This window comes from Falco cherrug, chromosome 5 (assembly GCF_023634085.1).
Source record: "Falco cherrug isolate bFalChe1 chromosome 5, bFalChe1.pri, whole genome shotgun sequence".
Lineage (NCBI taxonomy): Eukaryota > Metazoa > Chordata > Aves > Falconiformes > Falconidae > Falco > Falco cherrug.
Window position 1 is genome coordinate 19,626,207 of NC_073701.1, and position 13,028 is coordinate 19,639,234.

A 13,028-nucleotide genomic window follows, 5' to 3' on the forward strand; every position below is an offset into this window, starting at 1 on the left:
AACAGAATATGGTTCATGCGGAAAGAGGACAGGACAGATGGAGTAGGTGAGAAACAACATTGGTTCTACAGTGTATCTGCTAATTAGAAGAAATATGCTATTCAAAAAAATGTTGCTAATATTATTTTTAGCTGGAATTCCATCTCCCATTTATTTTGGAGCTTTGATAGATACCACTTGCTTGAAATGGGGTAGTATGACTTGTGGTGGAGAAGGAGCATGTCGGATGTATGACATTGTCACATACAGGTATATTTTCTACTTTATTTTCATTTTTCCTTCTTACTGTGTTATTACATGCATAGAGATAGAATTTTACACTCTTTATCTTTTCCTAATAGACTAGCTGCTCCTGTGTTAGATGTTTGACACAACAGTTTTCTTTGGCATTGGCTTTAATTGTCAAATACAACCTTTGTCGCAGACATTGGAACACCCTTTGAACAGAAATGTTCTGGTGCCCTAATTACATTCACTAATGGCCTTTCATAAGAACAGACCCTAAAGCACTGAATTCTGATAAAAAAAGTTAAAGCAGTAAGACCTTGTGGGAAAAATATTTAATGGCTGACTATGCAATGTCTTTGAACAGAAAATGATTGAAATAGTACTTGAACTAAAATAGAGGAGACATTTATAGAGAGGATATAGTTACCCAAGTTGGAAACTGGCCCAGGATTCTACATTTCATGCCTTTGTAGTCCTTCAAGGAACACTTGTGGGAATTTTGATGAGAGTCTTGTTGAACTAATGGCCTCAGGCTGATTCCTTTTAGTACTGTGTTAAGGTTGATTTGGAAGAAGGCTAGCTCAGGTACACCTGGAAGTGTTACTCAGGTGGCCTGAGCTGCCCTTTTCAGGGCTCTCTCTTTTCTCCTTGGAGAAAGCCATAAGGGTACGAGCTGGCTGACTTTGCTAGCTAAATGAGTTACCGAAAATTGGGTGATGTAAATAGCCATTTCGCTGACACTGACATCTTCTCTGTTCTCATATTGATTCATCTTCTGTGAGATCCAAAAGGATCAGGGCACAAGCTTTAGAGTGGCCGGGCAATTGTTGCAAAACAATGTATGCTGAATAGTTTTGCTATTTTTTTCAAAAATGCATATGTTTAATGAAGCTCATTCTTTATTTCAGGTGGCTCTATCTTGGCCTGCCAGCAGTATTACGTGGAGTGTCCTATATCCCAAGTGCACTAATTCTCCTTATTTTAAAGAAGAAACTTAAGTCTGAAAGCCAAATCTTATTAAATGCACCAGTAGAAATGCAGGATAAAGAACAAGAAGCATTGAAATAACATTTCAAAGCAGGACATATTATGAAAAAGCCTTGAAGTATAAATTCTGGATATATCCTTGTGAAAGATTTCATACTTTAACTAGTGAACACTTGGACAGAGACTAATAAAATTATGCATAGTTGTATCCTAATTATATTATAAAAGTATCCGTTCATGAACAGAAGGTACAGGACAAACGTGTTTGATGCAGAAGAAAAAGGAGTAGAAATAAGAAAACTTATGAAATGCCAGGTTTGAGTTGTCTGAGCAAAGGGCTATAAAGCAGAAATGTATGTTTTCAGCCCTGGTTTCACTGAAGGTAGTGACAGTTTTGCAGCTGACTCCAGTGATTCCAGATTTGATCCTGGAATTCTCCAACAGCTTCTGCCAGAGCCTTTCTCATTGACTGTAGACAGGATTTGTAGCTTCTTTGGGCCTGAGTTTTCCATACACTTATTTAGTTACAATGTTAGTCATTTCAGGTGGGAGCTGTTTGTTCTGCGTAGTGTAGGTGTTCAATATATTGAGAACCTGGTTTATGACATAGTCTGGGTGCTGTGGTAACAATAAGAAATAAAAAAAAAAGAGAAAAATTTAAAAATACTGTGTTATGGTGATATTTTAAGGTTTGCATAGAGAATCGACAAGGAAAAATTCTCAGGACTTGTTACTTCAGTTGCATTCACTCTAAAGGGGAATAACTTGCACATAAAGCATGGCAGATTGATACTTGTTAGTTTTGCCCATCATATTGCTGTCTGCTAAATTCTATACCTTCTCATGTCTTGTCAAATTATTCTTTGAATGGTACATGATAGTAGTCATCCATGTGCTCTTCCTGTTGTTGTCCAATTTTTATTTCCCTCAGATGTGATGCTATAACAAATATAATATCCATTTAGGGTTCACTGACAGTGAGCCCTTGTCCTGAGATGCCTTAAACGTCTCAGGAAAAGACCCTGAATATTTCAGGGAAAAAAATCATACAAAAAACCCTGCTGAGATGTATGTCACATGGGGTATATCTTTGGTTCGGTGCATCCATGTTTAGCATCTAATTTGAAACTGCCTCGTATTTGGTCCCGTATTTGGCAGAGGACCCTTAGGTCTGTCTGCCGGTGACCGTGCAATAACTTACTAAGCCCTTTTGTTACAGCTGTTGAAAAGAAAAAAACCCAAAATCCTGCCCTTCTGATTATTACATCCTTCTGCATAAGGCATGGAGGAAGCTTCTAGAACTTTACGATAGACCATATGCTCCACTACTTGCAACTGTTTCCTACCCATTGAATCTATATGACACAGACTTACTTTCATTTTATGCACCTGAGACCTTCTACAGCCATCAAAAAATGGGAAGGATATTGCTCCAAAGTACTTATATTAGTTAAATTATATTCTGTTCTACTTTAAGGTGTCTTATGGTGTTAATAAGCTCAACATATACCATATGAGTATGTGCTTTGAATTGCTTCCTGTCCTGGAATCAATGACAGCAGATCCATTTCTTCCCACAGAGCAGTAAATCAGCTCCAGAATTTAAAGTTTCTTCAAATACAGAAACCTTACAATTAACTGTTTTGAAAAGATTTGTCACAGCCCCTTTGTATCTTTGCATTGGATGACAGAGCTAAACAGGTATAATGTGAGGAAGGGGAAGAGAAGAAAATACAAACGTGACGCAGCCTGTAACAGAGCAGAGCAGAGACCGCAGCTCTTTAATAAGCCACAGGTCTTCCAGAAGCTTCGTGAACATTTGAAGCACTGCTGATTTTCAGCATTGTTCTTGCTACCATGGACACTCACTGAAAGCCATCATTCTTCCTTGTGGATATTATATTTCTCCAATGCTAGAGTTAAAAATCTTTTGCAGGTATTTAGTCACAGTTTGGTGCCAAGGTAACCTGGGAAACATGAAAAGTTACTGTGCACTGAAGTTTCACAGCTGTAGGAAACAAAAGGGCTTTGTTAGGTAGGCAAATATGTGCCATTTAAATGAAACACTGATAGAAAGTCAGGCCTAGTTAACTCACCATGGTTTGAAATAAAGGAAGCAGACGGGAAAGTTTCCAAGTTTTAAATTTAGTGTTTTATTAGATACATTAAATTTCTTTTTGATTGTTTCAGTTCATCTGCCTGAGAATGTAGCAGTGAAACAGGCCACCTTCACCGAACACTTTGAAGCCATTAGCCTGCTGCTCAGACTGTTCATCAACTGAGATGCTGCTGCCGGGAGAGCTGGCTGGGTGTTGGCATGTGGAGAGGCTTCTTGGCATAAGCCTGTGGTGGGAACATTACTTCCCCGGAGTGAAACCAGGGAACAGAGTGTGCAAGTCATTCCAAAGTAATCATCATAAAGCCTTTATGATATGCCATGTCTGGTACAACAGACATTCCTAGGATTAGGTTGGGAGGTTAGAAAAATACTCTTGGAGCTATTCCTTCAAATGTAAAACCAAACTTTAGACTTGGTCCTTCCAAGTTTTGAGCACGCTGACCTTGATTCCACAAAGCATTTAAGCATGTGCTTAACTTAAAAATGAGTGGCTTTATTGACATTTATTGTTTAAGTAGGTGGTGTTGGACATTTCAAGACTGAGCTCCAAACTGACTGCTGTGACACTCATTTGAACAGAGGCAGCTTGCTGTGGGTTACAGATGATATTCACTGTGCATGAAGGTTTGGGCTGAACCCAGTCTTGATGTTTCAAGCAGTGAGACTCGCATCAGCACTGTGGGTAGCCCAAACTACAGAAGGGAATAATGACAATTGAAGTAACAGTAGTTGTAAAGTTTTTTATAAAGCAGTAGCATATGAATATTTGCATTGATTGAGTCCAATATCAAGTTAATAAAAATGGGTGGTAGGTTTGTTTTCTGAGTACCTGAGCACCAAGCAGATGGCTTTCACTGTACAGTCAACCACGTTTATTTGTCACTGAAGTTTCAACTCAGTAAAGGGTGCTCATGAGTTGAATTTTATCCTTAAACCTACCAAGTGTAAGGCTAGCTGCTGGTGCCTGGATATGGATGCTGCCAGATGCTAAGAAACAAACACTTGATGTTTTTCTGGGAATGGGAACAGTGCAACCATCTTGGAGATATTTTTAAAGGCAATGGTACACAAACTATGCACACATGTATTTATCTAGCTTTTTGTACTTAATACCTTTTGTAATGATCTCTGATGTGCTATTGGGCTTTTTTGACCATGATAAGATGCTGAGCCATCATTTTCAAAGAATTAACAACAAAGGCTTCACTATCTCACTGAAAAATGGCAATTTTGGCTTTGTAAAAAGCACATCTCTGTGCAGGTGCAGGCTATGGTTTGTTTTTTATTGGGTTTGTCGTTCCCCTCCCCCCCCCCCCTTTACATTATTTTCTCTGTGTCAACTTTTAATTTCATCAGCTACTTTATTGCCAAATCTCTCAGTATTTTACAAGTCATTATTAACAGTTTTATATGTAACCTAAAAAATTCTATGTCTGCTATGAATTTCATTGCCTCCCTGCTACTTCTAACTTACAAGAATTGAAACCTACTCTTGACACACAATTGAAAGTTTCTGATTATGCATATTGTTCAATTTATGATTTCTTTTTTGGAGAGGAGATCTCTCACTTGGGAGTAAAAATTGTTAGCTGGCAAGCTGATTTTCATTAGTGGACGTAAAGGAGGTGTGGTGACCAAAGCTGCATCATTACACAATAATTTGGCTGCTGGCATGACTGATTTATGATATGAATGCTGGCTTGGTGTTTGTGGTACAAACATATGTTAACATGTATAACTTCTGAGTACATGAGCATTGTAATTCTGGACAAGTATTCTTGGCAGTTCAAGTTTACTTTCTTTTCCAGTAACTTCATCTAAAGTGAACAGTAGCCTGTTTCTGTTTCTATCTCAAGCTGAGTTAGCAGGTAACTCCTCCCTGCAGACTCTTCTCATTCAAGCAGGCCTCATAGGAGTAGGAGCTAATTCAGCCTGTGGATGTGGAAAGAGGAACACCCTGAGCATACCTGGGATGGGATTTGGCATGCAAAAAAGCCAAATCACTTTTTAGCTTATGTAAGTGTGGTCATGTGATAAAAACTGGATATATCCAGCACCAAGCTCTTGGCTACTGCTGCTTGTTAGTTAGAATTGTTGTAAGTCCTTTCCTTTCTTAATAAGGCATAAAGTGTTCCAGTTATGCTGGTTGGGATTTTGAACATTCATTGTTTAGGACTTGCACTGAGAATGTGGAAAATTACGAGGTAATTGCCCCTCTTTTGCTTTGTTCACGGAGTCAAGGGCATAGATTTCTAGTCTCAGGAGACTTAAATCACAGGAAAAAAAGTAGCATATCCCTTTAGAAGGTGAAATCTTAAGTATCGCAATGCCTAACGTCTCTTCCAGGAAAGACCGTTCTGTAGCTCCATGACAACAGTGTGATATACGCCTGTTAATTTCCAGCAGAGGTGCTTAAGGGATACAAACACTGTTTGTTCAGGGCAGATACGCACATGACCGTAGGTGGCAGTTTGCCGAATCCTTATAGCCTGGGCTGTGTAAGAGGAAGGTCCTCACTTGGGGTGTAGAAAGCCCATTACAGGTGGGAAACGCTGTTGTAAAAGAAAAAGTGCATTACAAAGGTTATGCATTTTAAAATTTAAGGCCTTGACCCCCTTGTGTTTGTGTAAAGGCTGCCTGGCTTCATAATGTTATGGTTTAAATGGTTCCAAAACTGGCTTTGAAAAACCACGAACTTCTCATTTCAGATTAATGAAACACAGAGTGGTCCAGTTCATGGTGTACCTTTGCTGTTACTATTGTTTCAAGGCAGGCCTCTGGAAGGCCAGAGTGCAGCAACTACAGGCTGTCTGGCATGCAATGATTTTTCTTTCTTCTGTAGGTAGTAAACCAATGTAAAGAAAACTGTGGTATAATGACAGGGTCATATATAAACAAGTCCTAAGTTTCTGCAGAAAACTGCCAAGAGGGCATGAGCCTTTTTTTTTTCCCTGTAGTTTTCTACTTCATACTGCATTTTAACTCTGAACGTTCCTGCTGGTGAATCTAAGTAACAGGATAGCAGCATTTGCAACATTGCTGCCACTGCTGCTTCTTGAATTACTTCCACTTGTGACCAGGAGTTCGCAGGAGTATTCCTATCAAAGGTGTATATATGCAAGCATGCAGACACATAGACAACTTGTTCCTACACTCATTCATTTTTCAGGCGTTACAATTTAACAATCTACTAAGGGACTTCCCTTTTCATTTTAATTCTTTTTATGTAGAAGCCTGGCTTCTGAAATCCTATCTGGGGTGCTAGAGAAGTTATTTTTAATTTCAAATAGACCAAACAAAGCTATTCCTTGTTTCCAGCTTTCTCTGTTAATTTATCTTGCTATGTTTTCAGGTCAGCTAAGGCCTGAGCAGCAGAGGCTGGATACAGTTATGAGCTTTCCTCACAACCAAAGACCTTAAGGTCCACTTTTGTTTTTTCCTGTATTAATTATCAAAGGCAGTGGTACTTAAAGAAGAACTTAGATTTCTTCAAATCTTATTTCTGTATGACCATTGTGAACTTGATACTATATTCCTCCATGGCAGCAGACACTGGTATTGTTGAAAAAAGAATTACAACTTCAGTAAATACCTGGAAAGCTGAAGAGTCTGGTAGGTGTGGGAGAGATGTTTTGCTTCAGTACTATGGGCTGATAAATCCCCCCAAAACCCATATCACACACAAACCCGTCTGCCTTATATTTAGGTGGCTTTAATACTGAGGTGAACCACTGCAATCATCCAGCATAACTGGTACAATTGGTGCCTTCTCCCCCCACCCCCTTTTTTTGATGTGTGCTTTCACAGTGTGTATAATAAAGAGGAGTCTATACAGGGCCGCCGTCCAGTTAGCCTTCTTGATGCAAAGATGACTAATATGGAATTACACTGTGAAATTTAAAGGCCTGAATCCCCAAAAATGACAGCTGAGCAGCCAATGTTCATTTGCATGTTTATTATCACAAACTCACTAAACTATATCATCTTTAAATAAAGTGACAGTAAAAGAGTGCACCAAGATTAAGGTTAGTCTGGATATTCCTTTACTTTAAAACTCAAGCAGGCAGAAGAGGTGTCAAGAAGGTCTGTTCAGCTTGTGTTTGCATGGGAAAGGATCCAGATAACTCCAGGATGCACAGTAATCCTTACTCGGTGTTTATGTGCTATAGGTGAAAGGCAGAAGATACAAGTTGCTCCGGGAATCAGGCTTTAGGTGCTTAGGCAGCAGCCAAGGATTAGTATCTGGGCATAATAATTAGCAAGTGCAATGTGTGCTGGAATATTCCCATAATTCAGACAACTCTATGGAAATAAATGGTGCATCAGCCTAGACAATCATGTAAATTATAATAATGTGCTTGGCAAACTTTTTCTTTTTGCTTTTGATTTTATAACTAAGTATCTACCTCTGTCCTGCGCTAGAGGTTCCACCAGCTGGTGTGTCTTCAGTGAGATGAGTTGGCCTCAGTCCTCTCGGATTTGCAGCACCAGTGGGATCCTCCATAGCCCAGTGTGACCTAAGCTTTGCTCGAGAAATAAAAGTACTTCCCAAGAGTTTTGGTAACTAGAAAGAGAGGGCAGCAAGCAGAGGGTGCTGCGGCTGATGTCCCTGGCATCGCTACCACAGCAGCAGGAGGAGTGGCTGGTGCATCTGGCTGGGGTGTAATGGTTGCACAAGCTGCGTATGGGAACCCCCGGGCTGCCAAAGGGGATTTAAACTGCTGCCTGTTTATATAAAGGGCTCATGCTGGAGGATGTAGGCAGTGATGGCAATGAACAGATGGGAACAATATAGTGTCCTAGGCCTCTAATTTGAGTTCTAATTGAGCTGGTTTAGCACTTCCGAGTTTATAAATTGAGTACAGTAAATAAATTACATTCTCTACCAATAAAAAATATTTCTTGCCACGTATTTATTAATGTTTGTCAAGCCTAATTTTAAAATATAGATGGCATGGCTTCCATTACTTCTCTGGAGATTGTTTTATACTCTGTTAATTTTACTATCTTGGAACTTTTCCCAGTGTGTCACAGACACCCTGTTGTGTTAATGTTTTTACATTCTTCAGATATTTACTTGTGGCAAGCTCCCTAAACTAAGCCTGTACTTTCCATATGTACTGAGCACCTTATGATTTGTCCCAAGATCACAGGAAATTTGTGTGATGCTCGTCTAATGACATCCTTTTGTTCTGAAAACTGGTTCACGACTGAATAGTGCTTTACTGCCTTTAGAAAGGTATTCCAGTATTGCTTTAATCAAGGCCTTCCTATGTTTTGATACTGTGTGAATTTCTTTTACCTTTGAGATTTTTCTGTAATTTGTGCCATTTACAAAACAAAAAAGCAAAGAACCCTTTTTTGTAAACAGTGTTGTCATCAGCCCTGTGTAGCTGAATGTCAGAAACTTGTTTCAGGACTCCTATTTTTGCTTTTTAGAACCTCTAAAGCCAAATACACCCCCCCCCCCCCCCCCCCCCCCCCCCCCCGCCCCAACCAAAAACCCCCACCATGGGTCACCATGCTGCTGCCTGGAGTGGAACACCAAAACAGTGAGTATAGCCTTTTTAATGTTTCCAGCTATATCACTTACGCTAACTACAGATTGTAGAGGAAGATATCTTTACATTCCCTAGTAGAAGAAAGAAATTCCCATTGGGTGTTTGCCTGAGATTATGCTGCACAATAGTTCTAGTGATAGTTCACAGTATGTTTGCTTTAGCTGCTCCTCATGTAAAAAACCAGTTCCCTCAAAACCAATTACTGCAACTAATGCTTAAAAAATCCTTAATGCATCATTTCATTAAAACCCCAAACTCTACATACAATATAATTTCAAAAAGTAGCTGTGAGAAAAGAAGCCTTCCTTGGAACTGCAAGGATAAGTATTTATCTGGGTAGAAATTAGGAAATGTTTACCTTGAAGCTTCCTTCACCTAACACTTTTTAAATGAAAGCACAAAGTTTTTAAGTTTTCTTCAATGACTTCAAAAACATCATTTAATAGTAAAAAACCCTGTAAGTTGCAAAATAATAATAGACTTGCATACAAAAGTACTTTAAATTTTCTTCATATTTAAGAAAAGTGAAGGTAGGTTTATAACATCCCAATGTACAAACTGGTATTGAGATGTTCCTCCTACATTTCCCACCAAGGACAGAGTGAAAACTATTTGAGAATTACTTAGCCATACTGTAAGTTATTTTCATACTTTTGAATGTATGAGCTACCTGAACACTACCCACTTTGATAGGCAAAAGCAGTGCAAGATGCTCACAAGAGTTCTCCCTATGACTTTGGTCAAATTTACTGGAATCCAGGGGTTTGCACTGGTTTTGCCAGCAGAGATTTACTCCTGTGCTTTTTACCTAAAAGCATCAGCCAAAGGGAGATGAGATTGAAAATGCACTCCTTGTGCAGGGCATGTTACTGGAAGTGCCTAGGGTTAACTATTTACAAGTGGAGGGTTTCTCTCCACTGGTGCTCATGAAGGCACGACGACACTTTGTGATCCTGCTCCCTGGAGCGTGGCGCCTTGCTCCTCCTTGCCCTCTGGCTCAGGTGCATTTTGCACTCCCACAGAGCTGGCACAGGCAGTCGGTAGCGCCCACTCTGAGCTGGAGCTGAGAGGTCAGCAGAGATCTTGGCCTGAGAAATACATCAAGACTAACATATTTGAAAAGGACTTCTTTTTGGTTGCATTCCACTGTGGAGTTGCTTGTTTACTTTCTTTTAATGCAAACTTTCTGTGGCAAAAAAGGACTGTGATTTTTAGAAGCCAAATTTCCCCATCAGTTTATTAGGTTCATGTTTAATACAACTTGCACACAAGAGACTGGTAAAAGGTGACTTCCAATGGCATACATTGCAGGCTGGCACCCCTCTTCTGAAGGTTGTCCATGGTAGTTAGAGTTCTCCTTTACAGCTTTGAAAGCATCCCCAGTACATTTGTTTGGACTATCCAAATCCCATGTTTTATTTGTAAGTGTAGAGCGCATCTAAACCACAATTCCTTTATTCAGGTTAAAGCATTGATACAGCATGTGTTAGAGATTCAGGCTGGAAGTCATGCATTAACACTGACAAAAACTGATTTTTTTGAGATACTCTTTGCTTTTTCAGAAGACTAATTAATTCCAGCACAAATTATGTCTGAATTCAAAGGCACATGGCAGCCTATCTTACCAAGAAATGGTATGACTTGAAATAAGTTTTTATGTCTATTCCTCTAAGGTTAGTAGTATTGATTCCCATATGAGCACACATGTAATATCTGTCTTACAGTTTGAAGAGATCAGTAACACTCCTCCTCTACTACTATTATTATTTGAGGTTTTACATATGAGTACTCAGTGGCGTCCCATCCTCGGGGAGAAAATTCCCTCACTGCATAGTTAGATTTCACCAATTTTGCAGAAGGCCTGTGAACAGTTGCCACATTAAATTTTACAGGAGAAAATTCTCATAGAAGAGCACTCTGAAATGATTTTACCACTTGTATCTTTGTCATTTATTAATTCTCTTTGGGACCTAAAGAAGCTGGAATTACTAAAATAAGATCGCATGATAGCTTAGCATAGCAACCCCGAATCTTCTATGCACTTTTCCAGAGGTGAAAAATTGGTGTCGAGAAATAAGACTGAACACCTTATGTACAAATCATGCTTCTAAAAACTTTTTTCTTTTTGAAACAGAGGATTGTTTCCCTCCCTTCTTTCACATCCTGTCCTTCCATGTTTCAGCACTAGTAGGGAACAATTGATCAGAATTTGCATTCCTCCTCTCCCTGCTGATACTTACTCCTGAGGAAACCCACGACTTGTGGACTGAGCTCCCCGAGCCTTAGTCTTGCAACCACATCAGCCCTGACACGACATCACCATGTGATCTTTTGGCTGCTGGCTTGGCATTTGGGATTGCGCCGCTTCGGGCTGGGGCTCTGTTTGGCAGTAAAGCTCAATCAGTGCAACCGAGCGCAACGGGAAGCGATCACAAGCGGGTTCCCCTTGCACAACGTTTCCTCTGCTGATGAACAAGATGCAGCTCCGAACGGACAGTCTTCTGAGCAGGAGCTGCCACCTGGTTTACTCTGCATGGCAGGAGGCCAAGCCTAAAACTTCTGCAGTTTCTGAAATGACTGCCACACAAAATAAACTCCTGGAGAAACGAGCTGGCTGAGCATGGGAATGCACGCCCGCTCACACTGAATGGCCTTACTTGTTATGAGCCACAGAGTATCTTGCACCCATTTGATGCGGTTCATAACACACCAAGGGCGTTGATGTGCGGCCAAGCAGGCGCATCACGTCAGGGACACCGTGTCCTGCTTTGGGACAGTGGCTGGTGGTGTTACTCAGTGGAGCACCCAGTCAGGCTTGGGAGGCAGCTCCCTCCCCTGGAGCTGTTTGTGGAGCCGTTTGCAGGGCACTTTTGCACCCACGTCTGAGTGCCTACTGCTACCAGCCTGCCATGGACAGGCAGCGCTGGGTTACACGGGAAGCCCCAGCACTTCAGTAACAACAAACATTTCCTTGTTGGTGACCTGCTGTCCTGTTTTTGAGCTTCCCTATTACCACAGGCATTGCAGAACAGGTTCCCAGTGGGCAAGGATGATGTACAGCCAGTTGTCAGGCTGGTTGCTGACACAACATCCCACGCCATGGCGTGCGGAGAGGCACTGATGTGTGCTGCTGCTGCTGCTCGCTGCCAGCGTCTGCTGGTGGGCTGGCCAGGATCCAGCTCCTGCCGCTTGCCTCCCTAGGACTGCCCTTCCGCAGCAAGGGCCCTTTTTCTCATCTGTTAGCAGCTGCCTTATCACAACTGAGTTGCACGTTCAGGTGTGATAGCAAATGCTTTCACAGGCACCGGTGCTTATTTTGCAAAAGCTATGGAACACTATTTTTATGGGAGCGCTGAAGCTGTTTATGGTGGGATTCATCTCTCCTGACTTCCTATTGTCAAAAGCAGACATTGCTGTCTAGCCTTCTTTCTCAGCCATATCTGGAGTTCATTTCATCTTATACCTAAAGTAAGTATCAAAAATCGACCAGACAGCTTACACCTTTGGAAATGTTTATTTTTCCTCCTCTGACTATAAAAAGAAACTGATTGAGTGGCTCATCTGGAAGTGTCTGCACCGAATCCATGCAGTACTGCCTTGTAAGTGGATCCTACCACCTGTGTGTGACAATTGCAAGAATCTATGCCCTCTATAGATAAACTTCCTTGTGTTCAACTTTAAAATAGCGCTTCAATAAATCTATTTTGAGTGTCTTATTTTGAGAACTGTGCCTCCTCTCCTGGTAGACAAAAGGCTTGCAGTTACCTTTCCAACCGTCTTCTGTTCTTCCACCTCATTGACAGCTGAGAGCAATGATAAATAGGGGACCCATTGCTAATGCTCATATATGTTTTTCCCCAAGCTTTGCAATATCATCATACTTAAAAGCACTCCAGATGCAGGCTGTAGTATATGTAAATCTGAAATTATCAGATGAAGCAAATTATGAGTTATTCTGATAATATTCTGGTGAATTAATCTAAGCATTTTAAAGATTTTAAAAATAATTATGGTATTAAGAACTAGGCAAAGATAGCTCTTCTTCACCTAAATAAAAGTATGAGAATGGATCATTTTATCTGAAAAATAGGTTTGATTGCATTTCCTGTATTCTGAATTCTTTTAAGAGAAAG

General features: G+C 40.5%; 1 protein-coding gene across 7 annotated transcripts in view; it reads left to right on the forward strand.

The window, feature by feature from the left end:
- LOC102049625 (solute carrier organic anion transporter family member 1A2) overlaps positions 1–1,919 on the forward strand; it is a 30,222-nt gene extending 28,303 nt beyond the window's left edge. For 4 of the 7 annotated variants that reach the window (XM_027797383.2, XM_027797381.2, XM_027797380.2 and 1 more), the window contains 2 exons: positions 132–249; positions 1,137–1,914. In XM_027797383.2, coding sequence (XP_027653184.2) covers positions 132–249; positions 1,137–1,296 — 278 coding nt within the window. In that variant the 3' untranslated portion in view covers positions 1,297–1,914. Of the gene's footprint in view, positions 1–131; positions 250–1,136 lie in introns of all 7 variants that reach the window. The other 3 variants (XM_027797386.2, XM_027797388.2, XM_027797385.2) reach the window with 3 other exon arrangements.
- The last annotated feature ends 11,109 nt before the right edge of the window (positions 1,920–13,028 follow it).